Source organism: Pinus tabuliformis, chromosome 6 (assembly GCF_031772625.1).
Source record: "Pinus tabuliformis cultivar Carrire ecotype Pingquan chromosome 6, CPIR1, whole genome shotgun sequence".
Taxonomy (NCBI): domain Eukaryota; kingdom Viridiplantae; phylum Streptophyta; class Pinopsida; order Pinales; family Pinaceae; genus Pinus; species Pinus tabuliformis.
In genome coordinates this window covers 1,257,512,444-1,257,533,773 of record NC_142292.1, presented here as the reverse complement: position 1 = coordinate 1,257,533,773, position 21,330 = coordinate 1,257,512,444, and the positions used below count along the sequence as shown (strand labels likewise).

The following is a 21,330-nucleotide window of genomic DNA, read 5'->3' as shown; positions in this document are numbered from 1 at the left end:
AGAGAGGAGCCTCCTCATTTTGGGCAGTGGATTATGTTGCATTTGAGCTAGTCACTTCGACTTAGAGCACGCTGGCTATTTAGCCTGTCTGCAGCACTATTTAGTGCATCGAGTGTCTTCGTTCGGAGATCTCACCCTTAGCCCCGGGGGACTTCGAGTGCCTACTCAGGCAAGGTAGTTTCATCAGTATTTTGCAGGAGGAGCGATCTCTGGAGTTGAGGAGGAACTGAGCATTTTGATGACTGCGCAGTCTTGAGAGGGGAGGACGCAGTCTCTTTTGGTAGGAGCTCCGAATTGGGTTTATGTGGAGGATTTGAGCTTGGAGATTGAGCAAGGGATCAGCCCTTGCATATTGGAGGATTTTGGCAGAGTCTCAGGTAGAGTTTTGGAGGATTCTCTTCAGGGGCAGCGCAGAGCCTTGAGGGATAGCGTAGATCCTCAAGGGGGTGATTTTCGGGGGTCAACTATTTTAGAAAAGCTTTCTGGGATTTTCTGGGTTTATTGAACAGAGGTTGATTCCAGAGTTTCAGCATTTTCTGAGGAGGGGAACAGCCCCAAATCCTCACTTGATTCCAGCAGTAGCAGCAGCACAGCAGTTCTCCGGCAGCTTGGATGCAGTTTAGAGAGAGACCATTTCCTTACCATTTTGTGTGTATTTCTTCATTTGCCTCGTGCAAGTCGAGGTGCTATCTTTCTGATCACCTCTTGTACTCTTTCCATTACTCAGTATAATAAAATGGCTTAGCATTTCTCTCTGCATTTCTCGAGCATCTGCTTATATTCCATGTATACATTGTTGTATGTTGCATACTGCTATTTTTATCTCTTTGAGCTCCTCGGCTACTATACCACTTGTGCGTTTTCTCCTATACTCTTAGACAGAGTCTGGAAAAGGCCAGATAGCCTCTAGATCTCGTCCTCTTTTCAGAGGCAACATATCTGGTAAACACCCTCCCAGTCCATCTCTGGTTGGAGTTTGCTTGTGTTTGAGGGATACCCCCAATAAGGGATATTACACCCCTAGCCTTCCAGTACAAGTAGTCATTGAAAGAAATCGAGTCTAAGAACTTACAAACCATGGACAATAGGTGGGCACCTCATAATGGCATCCCTTCCATAGTGGGCTTTGGTATGTGCTAATGTCTCCAAGATCTAAATGGGGTTAACCAAGTACCATGTTAGCTGGTTTCTACCTTTAAAGGGGATAGTATGCCCAAGGTACATCCTTCAAAGGGTGGTGGCATGTGATAAAGAAATGAATGGAGTAGGGAATGAAAGGGGCAGCCCTAGGCCACATCTTGGGTACAAGGGTAGCTAGTAAAAAGGGAAGCCCACATTGGGTATATAATGTATAGGAAGGAGAAATCATGGTGCATGAGGTGCTCCAGCCTTGATTTTTCCACCTTCTTTATATGCCTTTTGCCTTTTATGATTTTTTTTTTATTAACCGCTTGGGGCTCAAGGAATAAGAGCATGATGTGCAAGGTATAGCAGTGGATATCCCCTTTAAGTTAGGGCGGTTCATTGCCCAACAGGGGTTGGGACAATCATGGGTTCCTAAATGATAAAAGAGGCTCATCTAGGGCCTATAGGAACTAGGGTGATGGCCATGATAATGGGGTAGAGCTCATGTATTAGCTTTTGCTCGTGCTAAAAGTGTTTGTCCCAACCATCTTTTGCATTTTTTGCCTGTTGGATGTGGCCAATTGTGCTTTTACATTTCTTTTCAGTAGCATCAACCTCTGAGGCATCATTCCAAGGCCGGCCCAAGGTGTGGGCAAGGGGAGGGGGAAGGCCAACCCTATGTGTACCCAGTGGAGGAATGTAGACCCAGGTGGGAGAAATGATGAATGTGGTTATAATGAGCAAAAGGAGGGTGATATATGTGGAAGAGGGAGCGGGACCACGCAACCAAAAGCAAGGTTTTCCATGTAGTATCATCCCTAAAGCCTAAAGGTCAGTAAAGAGATCCCACAGGACTAGGGTCCAAGGTTAACATCCAAAGGAGGTCTAGGGGACAATAGACAGACCTAGCCCACTCTTTCCGCCTAATCCCCCCATTAATCCATGCCCAAAAGTATCCATGATAAGCAAAATACAATAATCAATTACCAAATGACAAGGCATACCTTTAGGTTCGGGAGGCCCACCTTCAAACATACGATCATGACAGATGGGTGAGGGACCACATGGCTAGCTAAGGTGGCATAGAAATAGCACAACGAGCTAGTTGGTGGCTGCAAGGATCTTCTAGTTGCCGGCTGAGGACCATCTTGGAGAAAAAAAAAATTCCTAGGGATATCAGCCACAAAATGGTGGGTAACAGTATCAAAGCACCAGTCTTGGATCAGCCATGGGGGAATTTTCTATGACCACAAAAGAGAAGCAAAACATTACTTACAGGAGGCATAGATACAGGAGCTAGGAGAGGAGTTAGAGATTACACCTGATACTGAGACCCCAAAACAGGAGGTAGTAGAAGCAAGCATGGGGGAACCAGCAAGCAAAGAGGAGGCAACATTCAATAGTCTCTTGAAGGCTTTGAATGACCTGGCAAAGGGGCAAAAAGAAATGTTGGAGGAGCTTAAGCAGCAGAACCAGGACAAGAGTGTCCACAGGGATTTCGTGTTTGGGGAGACTTCAGGGGCTTCCCACCAGTATGACCACCATTCCCCTTTGACTCACCCACACGCTTTCAGTGGGCCAACTAGAACCACATTGCCCATGTTTTTACCTTAAGGAGCTGGTGAACAGGTTGGGCAGGATGAGATGCCCATGGAAGAGTACTTCCGGGAGTGGCAGTTGATGGGGGAGGATTTTCGCGCTGCACTAAGTTTCAAGGACTATTGCTAGCTCAAGCAAAATGACAAGGGCAAGGGCACAGGAGGTTCAGGCATGCAGAATTTTGAGTTGCAGCGCACCATTGGGAGGATGTACCTCCCCACTTTCGATGGTTCTTCCAAGTGTACGCTAGGGCTTGGGTGGAGAAGTTAGATACGTATTTTCAGCTTAGTCGGATGACTGAGGTGGAGGCCATCAAAATGGCTACCTTGCACTTGGAGGGGGAGGCACACGACTGGTGGTTCCATGGGTTGTCCACACTAGGGCATGCTAGCATGACTTCTTATGAGGACTTCACACGGAGGGTTGTGGATCATTTTGACAGGAGGGACCCAGAGGCACACTTCCGAGAGTTGACTCAGCTCAAGCAGACAGGCAGCCCCGAGCATTATATTGCAGAGTTCTTGAGGGTGTCAGTGATGGTGCCGGATTTGTCAGATGCCAGGAGGGTCTACACCTTCGTGGAGGGTTTGGTTGAGCCCTTGCGTAGGTTAGTGAAGGCAAGTAGGCCCGCTACTTTACAAGAGGCAATGAATCACCTAAGGGACTTGCAGGACACAATCCCCAAGACTAAGGCACCAGTTCCACCACAAGCTACTTTCCCCCAAAGGGATCGTGACACTAGACCCCCACCACAGACAGATGTTCAGGGGCGTGGGCAGCTGGATGATGAGACTAGGAGAGACCTTCGTAGGAGGAAGTTGTGCTTCACTTTCCAGGAGCCATGGGCACCTAGGCATCTGAAGCAAGGCCTTGGAGGTTTTCCTTCACCTAGGTCATGGGCATTCAATGATTGTTATCCATCCTTGTTGAAGGCCAAGAGTTCTTGGAGGGTTAGATCAATTATTTGGAGTATTTGCAATCATAAGCATAAGTTGATTTGATTTGACTTTGTATCTTGAGGAGGTTGTGTTGTGAAGTTCTTTCATCATTGTAGTTTTCCTTGAGTTGAAGAATCCTTTCCCTATGTCAAAAGGACTTCTTCTTTGTAACATAATAGAAAAGGATCTTGTTCTTGAGGGAGCTTGGGACCTCAATCCCATGGTATCCCACCTCCTTATTTAAAAGGGAGGGCTTCTCTTTCTCTTTCCCTTTCTCTTAGTCTTTAGATCTAACTTGCTAACTTGTCTCTCTTGCATTGCTAGTTTCATTGTTATCATAGTTTAGATTTGATCTCTTTAGTTGCATTCATTAATTGATCTAATTGCACGTGAAATATCTCTTGTCCTTGTTTCACTTGCAAATGAAGATTTAAAGTAGTCTCTCTGATAACTTGTTAGCAATCTCATTTGCCATCATTCACTTGTGCTTTCATCATATAACTTTACTTGTTTCCATTGTCTAATATAAGTAAAGACATCTTAAGAAGCATTTCTTGTTAAAAGCATTTAAGACACTACTCTAACATCTGATCTAATTGCATCTCTTCGATTGTTTCATTGAGTAATATTCTACTTGCTTCATTGAGTAATATTCTACTTGCTTCATTTAATTATTGTTGTAAGCTAATCATCTTGTGTTTTAAATCTTGATTATAAGTGGATTGGCTTTTCCTTTATTGAAGCATTATTGTTATTAGGTCTCATTGAAGCATTTGCATTTGCATCTTAGATCTAAGATTGCATCCCTTAAAATTTACCTCCAAGCATAAGCTTGGTTGATAGAAAGTTAGGATCACCTTCTTCACTATTCAATTTGAGAAGCTTGACCCTTAAACAACGATTAAAACAAGTGACTTTGCAGTTCTCTTATGGCCGAGTCCCTTGTAGGAATAGAGGCACTTGGGTTTCTAGATGTCTTTGGTATGTATCATCAATGAGGCCCTAGCCTCCTTCCCCAGCACTTCTCCCAATAACCTTGTTCTAAGACTTGCTTCAATAATTGAGGAGAAGGCCTTCACCCTTAGAATAGGCATATAATTAAAATTAACCAAGATCTTGCATTACACATAGGTAGATCTTGCATTCATTCATCTTGCATTTCAATTGATTATCGTAAATTGGGATTGTGAGCTCATTTCATGCTTGAAAATCTTACATTATTGTACTTGTCATTTTCAAATGTATTATTTCTTGAGTATTATTTTTACTTGAAGTACAGGTCTTATTTATATTGCAAGCTTATCTCTTATTGCTCATATATCCAATTGTTTTGATCTCTTGATCTCTTGTACTAACATTGTCTTGCAGCATTGCTTATCTTATAACTTGAGATATAGTTTATTATTGTGCAAGTACTTTAATTCATATTTTGAGCATTGTTATTAAGGCATTGGTCTCTCACTCTTTATCATTTTAAGTGTCTCATTGATCTAATTGAATCTATTTTTAACACTTACATTGCTCATTAATAATCGCACTTGCATAATAACTTTAAATCAAGTTGTCTAGAAAAGTAATTGCCCTGCCCTTAGTCTCCTAGAACTTATTGTTCCAACAAGTTTTCCTCTTTCATTTACGTTTACGGACTACCCCCCATAACTTGTTTAGGAGAGAGCTTAAACGGAATGAGTAGGGAATAGGTGACAGCCCCTACTCTGAGAGTTGCGCCTTAGGTGTACATTTTGGGCGACAACAAGTCCCATTGTTGTTATTTGGTCTAGTAGTTGTCCCATAGGTTCCCCTCCTAGGACCACTACTAGATTGTGTGGCAACAAGCCATACAATCCAGCAGTGAAGGGGGTTGTACGAGTTGGCCGCAGCAACAACAGCAGAAGTTCAACACAACAATTCAACTGTACAATTCAGCAGGAAATTGACCGTACGATTTCTAGAAGGAAGCCGTACGATTCAGATCAGCAGGAGGCCATATCAGTGAGCTGTACAGTGGCCAGGCTTGCTATAGTTTTTCTTTCTCAGTGGACAAGTTTTCCTAGTGTGGGAAGCCCTTGTAAGTTTGGAATAATTTTAATGAAAAAGTAATTTGAAGAGGAGGAAAAATTACGTGTATTTGGAAATTTATTTGTTTATGCTGATTTATTTTTCCAACAATTGTATAATAATTCTATGGTCTGAAATTTTCCATTTAAAAATTAAATTTCAGCATTTTTACTTGAGATCATAAGGAGGTTATTCACCTACAGTCTAAAGAAAATTTTATCACTCTTAGAATTTTTATGGAGTTTCTTTTGCACTCCCACAATGTATTTTCACTGGTTACTTGTTCAACATTAATAAATTATGTCATCTAATCATATCAACTAATGAATTTTTCAAATTTCTCTTAAGAAAATTCAGATTTCCAATTTCAGTCCGGGAATTTCATATTACTAGTTTCAGCAGTAATTTTTTCCAATTTTTCGTTCAGATTATAGTTAGCAGATTCATTTAACAATCATAACAGCACTCTTCACTCAGTCTATACTGCTTTTTGTAAATATTTTTCTGTAAATGAAAGATTTATTTTTCATGAAAAAAACTCTATAATGTTAGGTTTGTAACATCTTTTACCACTCTGGTTGTTAATATATTGTTAGAAGTGACTAATAGTGAGGAGCTGCAACAATCCATCCCAATTAACTTAATTTTATGCAGTGATACTGATTTTAACAAGTGAGCTTTCTAAAATTCTTAAATGTCTTAAGAATATTTTATATTTCTTTCAAAGCTTGTCTTTAAAAAGTTATTTACCATGTAAGCTGCAGCTGTTTCTTCAGGTATTTCACCATTTGAACCTCGATGAGCAATATTGTAAGGCCGTGCTGTCTGGATTGGCTGTCGGTTTTTATTGGCTTCTTTGCTTGGAAGTGGATAGAAAGGCCTTTCAGCCCGCCCACAAACATTTTGCAATGTAAGCAACAACAGAATGACTGCAAACAATGGAATCTATCAGTTTCATAAAGTAGATGCTATGCTGAAAACCATATCTGTCTTATTTTATATTTCACAACACCCAGTTCACAATTTGTGAGAGAGAAACTTATTAAAGAAATGTAAGCAACAAAGCTATCAATTTAAATTTTGTACCAATACTCAGGAAAAGGAATCACCAAGTGTGATTCATGTTTTAATGGAACTTGCCTTCCTCTGTTTTTGTCTTCATTTTAAAAAGGAATCACAAAACCTTAAGTAACTTCTAATAAATTAGCCAATCCCATTATGCATGGATAACACAATAGTGGACACTAGATTCAATACAAGATATTGCCACAACTTCGTATTACATTGACACATCAACAAGAGAATGCAAACGAACATAAAATTATTCAAGTCATTACAAGCAACAGTTTTTCTAATTCTTCCAAGGGGACTGACTGTTTGCAATGCTGTTTTCACACAACACAAGAACCTACATAAAAAAAAAAATCTGAGAAGAATATGTTAACATTTTCACTTAACTCCTAGTGATCTGAACTTGTGCACCTAGTGGAATTAGCACATCCACAGCAACAACTGTGATGTCGTTAGCTTCACATACACAGTCAACTGACTATGGAAGGACAATCTATGAAGCTAACTCAAATATATAAAAATGAATTCATAATACAGATAGCAGTATACAAAATTGACAAGAGGAATTGGACAGAATATCAACTCCAAATTCTCATTGAAGAAATAAATTTGTACATTATCAACAGTATGAAACTTTTACAACACTCCTATCTATCAACCAACTATGACTAACCACAACACTAACCCTTCTACAATCCAAGGGAAATGAATAAATAATACATCCTGAGGGAAGCGTTTCATTTCTCATCCAATTATACCTTAGCAATACATTAATGTATAATATTCAAGATGATGAAGAGGAAGAGAGAGAGTACAAGAAGTCATTACAGCTGTTGGGATTCAATTCATAATGATCCATTGAGTTGTCCATCCACATCAGCATGCCTACGCTGAACTAATGCACCCAAGCTTTTGTGCCTGGGTCAACATCTAGGTGTTCATGACTGAAATATAAAAACATCCATAACATAATTGATTCACTCAGATGTGCGCCAAGTTATCACCACAACGCATGCCCATGCGTAAACATCTTCTAGGCTGAACACTCTTTCCAGCACAACTTAGTCATGGACTTAGTTGATCTCTGACTTTGCCACATATCAAACCTCCCTGCTTAGAAGCTGTTGGTTCTCGACAATTGTCATGATAATTGAGGATATTTTGCTAGAATCTCCTCTAAGGTGTACCACTTGTTGGCTTGGGGTGACTATCATTTCAACCCAAACTTACACCATGTCGGGGTTCCCTATTTAGTTACCCACTCTTTGCAATATGGGATCGTCATCTTCCAGCTCGACACCAACTTCAGCAAGTAACTCTTCAAAACAAGAGGCAACAGATTCCTCTTCATCATTGTCCAGCATCAATGGCTCATAAAGCTTCAAGGGATTGTTGAAGACCATATGAATGCCCATGCATGCTAGTAGGACCAACTTGAACATTTTCTCTCCCATCTACTCAAATATAATGTCAGAACTATATCTGAGCTACAAAAACTTGATGGCCTACACTATGTTGATCATGCTTGGACTTGTGCATCTACCAACTCATATGCAAAACATCTTAAATTTGATCACAAATCCTCCAGATATGGTCCATAAATCCTATCACCTACCCATGTGCAATGGCCTTCTTCCTTATTGTTCCTCATGCATAGGAACTAAAAAAGTTAATAGATCCTTTAGTAGAAATCCAAGATACATTTCAAAAGTTGAAACATCTATCAGACTATGTTGTTGAATTTTTGAAGTCTATCCGTTAGAAAATTAATCTGTATTCTGCTGGTTTATTTCTTCTACTTGTTTAAATTCGAACAAGTTATTTAATACATTTAAATACCGAAATAAACACAATACAGTCACAACATCTACAGATCATCAACTGAAAGAAAACAAGCACACAAGTGACACTGTTATTTTTGGACAAATGTCCCCGAAAAACCCAATGCAGGAAAACGGTGCAGTTATTCTGAAGGTTTATTATTATACAGTATTTCCTTGAGTACCACTGGGTGCCTAACCGGCTCACCCGACAGAGAAAATACACGACAGCAATACCCCTATATTCAAAAACAGGTATTCAAAAAAGTTGTCCCACGAAACCCTCTCCGGCACAACTGAAGCTCAGCGTTGGCCCTTCTGGCCTCTGCGTCAGCCCTCTAAGGCACTTCACAACCTCTAGGACCCTCTGCTTCACTCCAGCAACCTCTGCGTGGATGACGCAGTCCCTCTAGCCTCTGCGTTGTCTCTGTTGGGCTCTGCGTAGCCTGGACTGGCTACTGCTCTCGCTCTCTCTGCTTCTGCGTTGGTCTCTCAGTACTGTCTCTGCCTCTCTACCTCATACTCACTACCCCTCGTTGCTAATCACTAATTCAACTTTGCTTAGCAACCCTGCTCTAGCAAAATGAATGACTGATCACTCTGGTGTGTTCTCCAACTGACCCTCAAGCCTCTTCTTATACTTTTCTCGTTGGTCCTTCAACAGCCGAGATTAAATCTCTAATCAACGGCTAAGATTAGATTTGGCTTGATCCATGACTTTTGGAACCTTCTAACCCAGTTTTATATTAATACCCATTAATATTTTATTTTTCCTAAGTTTAGACTTAGGAACTCCATTAAAAATATTAATTATTTTAATATCTCCCAAACCGGGTAGAACCTGTCCAAACCATTTTTGGGTCTTGGAGATCTCATGTTCTTTAGCCTCTCCACCAATTTGCATGGCTAAAGCACATTCGATGCTACCCCAAATCAACATATGCAGTGTGTGTTTATAACTGCACTACACATATGGGATGTTGGTATCGCGTGTCTTTGGATCATTGTGATTAAAGATGTGCAACAATTAAAGTATTGTTCAATTTGAAACATCTATCTAATCCTCACTTTGTGGATGGAAGTACTTCTCTTCAACTTGGTGTCCATCAATCGACACAACATCTGCCAAAACTAGATGAGTGTTGTAACCCACTTTGCACTAACGAATCATAATATTTATCATGATTACCACCCTTTAAAAGTTATTTACATTTGTATGGACTCAGAATTATCGGATACAATGAGAATAAATCCTTTATATGAATAGTTAGATGCACGTCAGTTCCATTCGAACTAAGATTTAATCGAAGTTTGATGTCTATTATGCCAATTTTGTTAGCAATTAGACGACCAATGTTTGCCTCTTTCCAAGCTTAACATCTCTGATCTCATGCTCCCGATCAATTTTGATCAACAAATCGCATTGTCATCATGTGTGAAACGATGCAGAAAATAGTTAGTTGAAATATGCCCAACAAGATCTAACGACTCGAGTTACTCCCATCTCATGATGGATAATCGTAATGAGAGCCAACTAGCATGCCATTTAACCACATCGAGACAACCTGATATGATCTGATGACGGGGGAGTGACGCATCTGACGATGGATATTCTATATCACACGATAACTTGTCTAATGAATAACCATGTGTGAAAATTCCTTAAACCCGGGAATTCCTACTACAACACTGATGATATTTCTCCTACTTGTTAGATTTACATGAACAAGTTATTTGCAATTTCCTACGGCAAACATCGAAATACATACATTGTAGCCTACACCAATTAAATTATATGTTGAAACAAGAAACTGAACAATAGAGAAAGATACACACAAATGACACAGTTTTTTTGGACAAATGTCCTCGGTAAAACCCATTGCAGGAAAATCAGTGCAGCAGATCTGAGGGTTTTTATTATTATGCAGTAGATTTCTGAATATAGCTTCTAGATGCCCTCCCGACAATCTAGTTACAGAGAAATATGAAGGGCAAAAGAACTTTGTGAGATTACCTCACTCTACCTAGCAAGTCTTGGTTGATCCGGCAACTAAACCAAGGTGTACCTGCCTATTTCTGTGTTGCCCCTGCGTGGGCCCTGCATCAGCTCAACTGGGAATCAATTTTCTCTCCCGAATCTCTGACATCAACCCTCCCGGCTCAGAATGTCAAACCCCAGCAAAGTTTCGGACTTCTGCTTGGAGGACTGCGTTGCCTCTGCGTGAGCCCTTCTGGCTCAATGTCAACCCCTCCTGGGTATTGCGCCGCCTCCTTATGGTGTCTCTCTGCCTCTCTGTTGTGTATCCTTGGCTCAAGAGAGGATTCTCCAACCAATCCCTGCCCCTCATTGCAAAATCTCACTATTGAAATTCTCCCGGCAGCTACTCTGCTTCATAAAATCGAACTTCTGAACTCACTTTGTGTTTCTTTCCAAATGACCCTCAAGCCTCCTTAAATAATCTCCTCGTTGACATTCAATGGCCCAGATTTAGAAGCTAATCAATGGTTAAGATCATTTTTGGTTGATCCTTGTCTTCTTCTAGAAGTTACACCCACAGTTAGATTAATACCCATTAATTATTTTATTTTCCTAAGTTTAGACTTAAGGTCCCATTAAAAATAATTAATTATTTTAATAAAATTGTTTCCAGTGGGACCTCCCCTAATGTCCCATGGCTTTAGGAAGGGCACTACTTGGGAAACCCCAATTGAGATGGCGTGGTCCGGTTTTCCATTTCCATACTTATCACTTCCCTTCGTACATTACGAGCCCTATACTCCATCTCCCATCTTTGGGTCCACATGACCATGGGTCCACTGGGTCATAGCACACCCCCTTCCCTTGTCCACATATCTAAGTCAGGCATGGAAACTTTGCCCCAAGAGGTTGGTGCAGAAAAGTAAAAAGCATATCATGGCCACAAGAAAAAAACAAAAAAGAAAGAAAATTATAAAATGCAAAAGATGGCCGAGACATTAAAATTAACACGTAGGCAAAAGCCAAGCATGAGCTCTACCCCTTATCATTATGGCCATCACCCGCTTCCTAGGGCCAATGTTGCCCCGCCACATCATGGAAAGGAACCCTTGCATGTCCCAACCCTTGGTGGGCAATAAAACACCCCACCACTAAGGGGGAAGCCACTATTACACATCACTCACAACATGCTCTCATTTCCTAGAGCTTCGAGCAGTAATACAAAGAAAAATCCAGAAAAGAAAAAAGGCAATAAGAGGGCTAGAAAAACAAAGGTCGGGGTAACTCATACATCCACGATTGCTCCCTCCTCACATTTGTATGCCCAGAATGTAGATTTCCTCACCATTGCTACCCCTTTGACCATGGTGTCTAACCCTAAGACCCCTTTTCCCCCTCTGTTCCATTATTATTCATATGCCACCTATTGATTGAAGGATATAACAAGGACCTGCCTATCTCCTTAGGGATTAAGAACACCTAATAGGGTCTGTTGACCACTACGTGTCAACTACCCATAGCAGTACACCCCCTTTTTCGCAAAAGGGATAGCGCTTGATTGACGTGTCCGTGCCATTCGACAGTCATCGACAGCTTGATCATATTATGTTGTAAACCCAGTCTGCATGTGTGAATTGTAAATAATCTTACCAGAGCTGAGTCATGTATGTAAATTGCCTAGGTGGACCTAATTTTCTAGTGATAATCTACATTCCGGAAGGTTTTTTGTCTCACCGATCCATGATCGGCAGAGTTTTCCTTCAGCCTAACCCCAAAGCCGGAATGAATTTTGTCATTAGAATCTTAGGGGAATCCTAGAGCGTTGATCTGCTAGATTATAGTTGTGTCGCAGAACTGGGTGGTCTATGAGGGTCTATGTCAAATGGGTTTTCCCCTTTGAGATGTAAAATTGTAAAAGTCATGATGTAAAGTGTCTTGAGGGTTAGAAAATGTTTTAATCCCCTCATAAGTCCTAAGTCCTAGGTCCTAGGTGATTTTTCCAAAGGCTAAGTTCGAGGATCCAAAAATAAAAATTAAAAAATTAATTAATTAAAAAATAGATAAAAATAATAATAAAATTTTAAAATTTTAAAAATAATTAAAAAATAAAAAATAAAATTTAAAAAATAAATTTAAAAATAATAAAATAATAATAAGTCAAATTTTTGAGTAAATAAATGCAAAATTTTAAATTTTTAATATATTAAAATGCATTTTCGACGGATGAGATTAAAAGAAATCTTGATCCTCATCGACGGTCGAGATTAGTTTGACATGCATCACTCGAACTAGCTGTTGGGAATTTTTCCTTTAAATAGGTGCTAGGGGTCATTTGAGATCAGATTCGATCTGAGAGCCTAGTGCTAAAGAAAGCTCTCTTGTAATCATTTTTGTGCAATAAAAAAAGACTTTGGGGTTAAAAATCTTGCTGGTGTTACTCTTTTGAAAATGTTGTAAGATGATTTATTTTTCTGCATAATTTTATTTTCAGCCATTGATGATAGCTTAATGAAGATTGATCTAGGCACAGGTATCTTGTCTAATCTTTGTGGTTTGAATGATAGTTTAGATTCTAAAATATAGTGGCAGGTATCTCCATTTGATTTGGGTTTCACTATTGTTTTCTCCCTCTATGTTAATGGTTGATTTTAAGCTGTGCAGGAAATCCTTTTTTTCAGATTACCGGGCGTTAGGGGAAGTTCTCGGCTGAACCAGCCGACTCCCGGATTGTGTTTTCTGAAAGAGCCCAGCCAGTTCTTGATCTCGGGCTTATCATTTGAAATTTTTTATGAATGCATGCAGGGTTTTCTGAAGCACCTCACATTAAGTTTGAAATTCTGAAAATATAACTGTGGATTATTGACAAATCTGGCTGCTAAAGAGCCTTAGATCTGTAAATATTGTAAATTCGTAGCTGGTTTGTAGGGTTTTATTTTTAATCCTTGCATATATTTTCTGGGTTTTCGTTTTCCATTTGCAGGGTGCAGGTCTGATAAGAAATCTTGTGGGAAAATTAGTTTTTGCAAGGTCTCTGTTTTGGCTGTCCAAGGGTTTTAAATTCTGTTACTTTCAGATCTGGAAATCTTTTGAGAGGGTTTCATCTACGAAACTGAAGATAAGTGGCTCAAGTAATTTTATCACAGTCCCTGGAAAGTATTTTCTTTAATTGTTGGTTGCCTGGTGGGATCGCAAAGAAAACCCGCATCTCTTCAAGTCGCTCTTCCCTCAGCTATCCAAAACGTGCAAACCCTTACGCTATCTGCTCACGCTGCCATAGAAACCCGCAGTCTCTTCTCAACCTTTCACGCAGCTTCATTCTCCCATCTGCATCGTTCACCCTTGATCTGCAAACCCACAGTCCATACCTTCGCTCTTCCTCTCTGCGTTTTTCATATGCTCTTAAACCTGCATTACTGCAATCTCTCTCAGCAAAATCCCTTCAGCTCCATTCACGCTGCCCATATTCTCCGCGTATCTGCACTCAATCTTAAAAAAAAAAGATCATTCAAAATCTGCGGCTCATTGGCATTCTTCCACACGCTGTCGTGACAGCCATCTCCATATGCGCAGTCTTCTCCAGCTCTACGTTTATACATTCCATCGTTGCTGACTATTCCCCTGCATATTTTTTCTCTGCTCGTCGTCTTGCTCTTCTCCTTGCTCCTTTACGCTGCCGGATTTCCTTACGCCTGCAAACATAATACGCATGTTTCACTTGCAATGGTTAAGGTTTGGGCTGTACATACGTTGGTTTAGTTTTAGGCATATAAATAGATTTCATATAATTTTTAACTTAGAAAAAAGCAAAAAAATTGATTTTGAATTTCTTTTTCTTTTTTTATTTGATTTGGGTTAGCTTTACGTTTAGACAGATTTTAGTTTAGATTATTATTTTGGCTTTAGGCAAGGTTAGTTTTTTTTATTTGATTTAGATTTAAAGTTTTATTTAGTTAGGATTTGAATTTTATAAATTTTCTTTTATATATGTGTGATCAAGTGAGTGGTTGCTTTTTCATATTTTTTTCTTTTTAGATTAGTTTTAAGTTTTATTTTTAGTTTAGTGTATAGTTTAGTTTAGGGTTTGATTTTAGAATTAGATTCTAATTTTGAGTTTTATTTAGAATCTAAATTAAAAAAAATAAAAATAAAAATAAAAATAAAAATTATAAAAAGCATAAAGAGTTTCTTTTTGTTTATTAGATTTTAAAAATTAGGTTTTAGTTTTAGTTTCATTTTCATTTTTGGTTTAGGTGCTTTTGCTTATTTTGATAAATAAAAATTAAAAATTAAAAAATTAAAAAAAAAAGTTTCATTTAGTTTTAAATTTTGTTTTATCTGAAAAATATAAAAATATTTCGGGAATTTTTTTTTGCCAATTTCAATCTTGGCTCAGGAATTTCTTATGTTTTGTCTTTTATGCTGAGGCTAAAATTTTGATGTGGGAATTAATGGTTAAACATGCTTAAATGCTCATTTGAAGATTAACTGCATGAATGTAATCTCTGATTAGCACTTTACGTGGTTGTTTAAAGCACTTTATCTTTCGAAATTTTAATTGTTGGAGTATCATTAAGCCACTAAGCATTTATTGATTATCTCACATTTGGTAAAAAGTTAAGCTTTGTTTGATGGTAAATGATTGTTAATGAGCTCATATTTCTGCAGCATTTGACAAATAATCGTTTCATCATTCATTTCACAAGGCACTGGTCTATTAATTTAATAAAATCAATTTAGTGCTAGTTTCTCTTCGTGTCTCCCAACCCAACTGGTTCACAGTTGGTCATCCATTTTTCTATAGGGTCTACCCCCCTTAGCCGCGGGAGACAGACTTAAATGGAGAGATCGAGGATCAGGGCGACATCCCCCAGTCTGAGCGTTGTCGTGACAATCCGTGCGACAACATTTTTTGGCGCCGTTGCCGGGGACAGAGTTTTTCTGTTCCTGGCATTTCAACGACGTTCATCTTCTCATTTTTCATCATTCTTTCATCTTTCTCATCTCTCATTTGAGCTGGCAGATTCAAATTTTTTTTTTTTTTTTGCATAATCTCATCTTTTACGCCATTCATTAGCCTGTCAAACGGCCAACATTATTTGGCGTCTTTTGATCTTTTCATCACCTTATCTTTCGTCATATCAGCAACTTCTCTTCGGTTTGTTTCTTGTTTGGGTGGCGACTCCATTTTCTTATTTTTCCCAGACAAGAAGCCTCCCTCATATCTACTTGTTGGTTACTTTTTGGATCCTAGAATTAGATTCATTGTTCAAGTGGCAACTCCACTTCTTTCATTTATTAATTTTCTTGAGAAGAGATCTCTTTCTATCATCCAATTGGTCTCTCATTATTCATCATGGATTATTCGTTTAAACCATGTCATTTTACTGATGATCTCCATGATATTCCGGAAGTGGCCATTTCTAAATTACCTTTGTTCTCAAGTGGTGATTCAGTCGCTGTTAAAAGACATCTAGGCTTGTTTACTCGTATAATGATCATATATTGTAGACCCCCTCAGTATAATCATGAAGATGTCAAAATGCGTCTTTTTGTCTTTTCTTTAGAGGGTGATGCTTTGAATTGGTTTAACAATTGTCCTAAGGATTCTTTCACTTCTTTACAAGACATTGTCAATGCTTTTAAAGATAGATATGGTAATCCAGATAGCTCGCCTTGTGCCCCTAAAATTGTGCAACAGAATGAAAGTAATCTTATGAAAGGTTCAGCTGTCGGTGAAAGATTCCAAGACAATTCTTCATATCAGAATGTGCCATCCACCTGTACCATTGCAGATCAAATCCATGATAGTGGAAAAGCAGGGACAAATTGTAAAAACAGTGTTGCCAATGAAAAGGAAGATCAAAAGCAAATTATACAAGAACTAATGTTGCTGGTAAGAAATATGGAGATGAATCAAACTAATTACGCCAATGATGTGAGAACTTTATGCACCCACCTGGAAAAACGTAATAGGGAGATGGAGATCATGCAAAATCAGCATACTAAGGAAATTGAAGCCATGAAGATTAATCATGACACAGAAATTAGTTTTATGCAAAGCAAGTTGTCAGGTTTAGAGGAAAATATAACGACCATGAAAGCTAATCATGATAGAGAAATTTATTCTATGCAAAACAAGTTGTTAACTATGGATGAAGAAATGACTATCATGACATTCGATCATAATAATCAATTAGCTACCATGCAAGCAAATCATAAGGAAGAGATAAACTCTATGCAGCATTGCTTGATGACCATAAAGGAAAAAGACGATAAAGTAATAAAAGATATGGAAGCTAATCAGATATGTCTTCAGAAAAAGTTATTGACCATGGAAGAAGACCATGCCAGGGAAATCAGTGCTATAAACGCTGAACACTCTAGTCAGATAGATGCCATTAAAATACAGGTTCAGAAATTTCAACAATGATCAGAAGATGAAAGAAACCAGGGAACGTCAATAGATCAAGAGCCTCCTTATCTGTTACAGCAAGCTCCATCATTTTATGAGGTCCTTTGTTCCAGGGCAGATGCAGAATGAAGAAAGACATGTCACGCATATCTTACATACTTCATCTGATAGCTTCGAAGAAGAAAGTTCCACGTCATCAGTGGTACAGCCTGCCACGAAGAAAAAGCGTAAGAGAAAGAAAATGAGAAAAAGATCTGATGCATCAGACGGCCGCGAGCAGCTTGATTTTCGGATAGGAAAAAGTCCTACCATATGCAGAATTGGACATGGCACATCTGACAAGCAGCCGACAGATTTGCCTGAAAGTAGGCAAATGCTCAGTATTCACTATATTGAACACATCTGATGCCATGGGGCATCCTTTGTATTGTAGTTCTAACCCTACTCCTTGCTTTTTCAGCATTTTCATTTCTGTTTTAGGATTAGATTTACTTTTCATGTTACTAGATAGTTAATAAATGAAGAGCTTATATCTTTCCTGTGCTTAATATTATATGATGATTTTTGGATGGACGCTACTTATGTCGTGTGTTGCGTGGATACAGATTCTGGATTCTCACATTCCTATAATGCAACAACATGTCCCCAAGTAGAGCTAGATGTTGACCACTACGTGTCAACTACCCATAGCAGTACACCCCCTTTTTCGCAAAAGGGATAGCGCTTGATTGACGTGCCCGTGCCATTCGACAGTCATCGACAGCTTGATCATATTATGTTGTAAATCCAGTCTGCATGTGTGAATTGTAAATAATCTTACCAGAGCTGAGTCATGTATGTAAATTGCCTAGGTGGACCTAATTTTCTAGTGATAATCTACGTTCCGGAAGGTTTTTTGTCTCACCGATCCATGATCGGCAGAGTTTTCCTTCAGCCTAACCCCAAAGCCGGAATGAATGTTGTCATTAGAATCTTAGGGGAATCCTAGAGCGTTGATCTGCTAGATTATAGTTGTGTCGTAGAACTGGGTGGTCTATGAGGGTCTATGTCAAATGGGTTTTCCCCTTTGAGATGTAAAATTGTAAAAGTCATGATGTAAAGTGTCTTGAGGATTAGAAAATGTTTTAATCCCCTCATAAGTCCTAAGTCCTAGGTCCTAGGTGATTTTTCCAAAGGCTAAGTTCGAGGATCCAAAAATAAAAATTAAAAAAATTAATTAATTAAAAAATAGATAAAAATAATTAAAAAAATTTAAAAATAATTAAAAAATTAAATTAAAAAAAATAATAATAAGTCAAATTTTTGAGTAAATAAATGCAAAATTTTAATTTTTTAATATATTAAAATGCATTTTCGACGGATGAGATTAAAAGAAATCTTGATCCTCATCGACGGTCGAGATTAGTTTGACATGGATCACTCGAACTAGCTGTTGGGAATTTTTCCTTTAAATAGGGTGCTAGGGGTCATTTGAGATCAAATTCGATCTGAGAGTCTGGTGCTAAAGAAAGCTCTCTTGTAATCATTTTTGTGCAATAAAGAAAGACTTTGGGGTTAAAAATCTTGCTGGTGTTACTCTTCTGAAAATGTTGTAAGATGATTTATTTTTCTGCATAATTTTATTTTCAGCCGTTGATGATAGCTTAATGAAGATTGATCTAGGCATAGGTATCTTGTCTGATCTTTGGGGTTTGAATGATAGTTTAGATTCTGAAATATAGTGGCAAGTATCTCCATTTGATCTGGGTTTCACTATTGTTTTCTCCCTCTATGTTAATCGTTGATTTTAAGCTGTGCAAGAAATCCTTTTTTTCATATTACCGGGCATTAGGGGAAGTTCTCGGCTGAACCAGCCGACTCCCGGATTGTGTTTTCTGAAAGAGCCCAGCCAGTTCTTGATCCCGGGCTTATCATTGGAAATTTTTTATGAATGCATGCAGCGTTTTCTGAAGCACCTCACATTAAGTTTGAAATTCTGAAAATATAATTGTGGATTATTGACAAATTTGGCTGCTAAAAAGCCTTAGATCTGTAAATATTATAAATCCGTAGCTGGTTTGTAGGGTTTTATTTTTTATCCTTGCATATATTTTCTGGGTTTTCGTTTTCCATTTGCAGGTTGCAGGTCTGAGAAGAAATTTTGTGGGAAAATTAGTTTTTGCAGGGTCTCTGTTTTGGCTGTCCAAGGGTTTTAAATTCTGTTACTTTCAGATCTGGAAATCTTTTGAGAGGGTTTCATCTACAAAACTGAAGATAAGTGGCTCAAGTAATTTTATCAGAGTCCCTGGAAAGTATTTTCTTTAATTGTTGGTTGCCTGGTGGGATTGCAAAGAAAACCCGCATCTCTTCAAGTCGCTCTTCCCTCAGCTATCCAAAACGTGCAAACCCTTACGCTATCTGCTCACGCTGCCATAGAAACCCGCAGTCTCTTCTCAACCTTTCACGCAGCTTCATTCTTCCATCTGCATCGTTCACCCTTGATCTGCAAACCCGCAGTCCATACCTTCGCTCTTCCTCTCTGCGTTTTCCATATGCTCTTAAACCTGCATTACTGTAGTCTCTCTCAACAAAATCCCTTCAGCTCCATTCACGCTGCCCATATTCTCCGCGTGTCTGCACTCAATCTTAAAAAAAAAAAAAAGATCATTCAAAATCTGCGGCTCATTGGCATTCTTCCACACGCTGTTGTGACAACCATCTCCATATGCGCAGTCTTCTCCAGCTCTACGTTTATACAGTCCATCGTTGTTGACCATTCTCCTGCGTATTTTTTCTCTACTCGTCATCCTGCTCTTCTCCTTGCTCCTTTACGCTGCCGGATTTCCTTACGCCTGCAAACATAATACGCATGTTTCACTTGCAATGGTTAAGGTTTGGGCTGTACATACGTTGGTTTAGTTTTAGGCATATAATTTTTAACTTAGAAAAAAGCAAAAATTTTGATTTTGAATTTCTTTTTTTTTTGTTTTATTTATTTGATTTGGGTTAGCTTTACGTTTAGACAGATTTTAGTTTAGATTATTATTTTGGCTTTAGGCAAGGTTAGTTTTTTTTATTTGATTTAGATTTAAAGTTTTATTTAGTTAGGATTTGAATTTTATAAATTTTCTTTTGTATATGTATGATCAGGTGAGTGGTTGCTTTTTCATATTTATTTATTTTTATTTTTTTTTAGATTAGTTTTAAGTTTTATTTTTAGTTTAGTGTATAGTTTAGTTTAGGGTTTGATTTTAGAATTAGATTCTAATTTTGAGTTTTATTTAGAATCTAAATTTAAAAAATAAATAAATTATAAATTATAAAAATTATAAAAAGCATAAAGAGTTTCTTTTTGTTTATTAGATTTTAATTTTATTTAGGGTTTAGATTTATTTAGTTTTGTTTAATTTTTGACCAAAAATAATAATAATAATAAAAAAAAAATAGGTTTTAGTTTTAGTTTCATTTTCATTTTTGGTTTAGGTGCTTTTGCTTATTTTGATTAAAAAAATAATAATAATAATAATAATAATAAAATAAAAAATAAAAAAATAAAAAGTTTCATTTAGTTTTAAATTTTGTTTTATCTGAAAAATATAAAAATATTTCAGGAATTTTTTTTTGCCAATTTCAATCTTGGCTCAGGAATTTCTTATGTTTTGTCTTTTATGTTGAGGCTAAAATTTTGATGTGGGAATTAATGGTTAAACATGCTTAAATGTTCATTTGAAGATTAACTGCATGAATGTGATCTCTGGTTAGCACTTTACGTGGTTGTTTAAAGCACTTTATCTTTCGAAATTTTAATTGCTGGAGTATCATTAAGCCACTAAGCATTTATTGATTATCTCGCATTTGGTAAAAAGTTAAGCTTTTTTTGATGGTAAATGATTGTTAATGAGCTCATATTTCTGCAGCATTTGACAAATAATTGTTTCATCATTCATTTCACAAGGCACTGCTCTATTAATTTAATAAAATCAATTTAGTGCTAGTTTCTCTTCGTGTCTCCCAACCCAACTGGTTCACAGTTGGTCATCCATTTTCCTGTAGGGTCTACCCCCCTTAGCCACGGGAAACAGGCTTAAACGGAGAGATCGTGGATTAGGGTGACAGCCCCCGGTCTGAGCGTTCGTGACAATCCGTGCAACAGGGTCATCTATTAGCCACTCCTACCCAAGGACATAACACTATTACGTGATCAAAGCCCCAAAATTGGAAGGGAAGCCCCGTATGAAGTGTCAATTTTCCCTTGATTAACAAGCTTGGTTCACTTAGATGCACTAATGATTATTGTACCTAATGGTGAAGATGCAGCACTAGACATTGTCTGTGATTGGCAAGTGGTTT

At 38.1% G+C, this 21,330-nt stretch overlaps 1 protein-coding gene across 1 annotated transcript in view; it reads right to left on the bottom strand.

Moving 5' to 3' along the window:
* LOC149263227 (glycerophosphodiester phosphodiesterase GDPD6-like) overlaps positions 1–21,330 on the bottom strand; it is a 348,803-nt gene that overhangs the window by 269,581 nt on the left and 57,892 nt on the right. Inside the window, exon 2 of the mRNA XM_089387397.1 lies at positions 6,471–6,649. Coding sequence (XP_089243523.1) covers positions 6,471–6,649 — 179 coding nt within the window. The remainder of the gene's footprint in view (positions 1–6,470; positions 6,650–21,330) is intronic.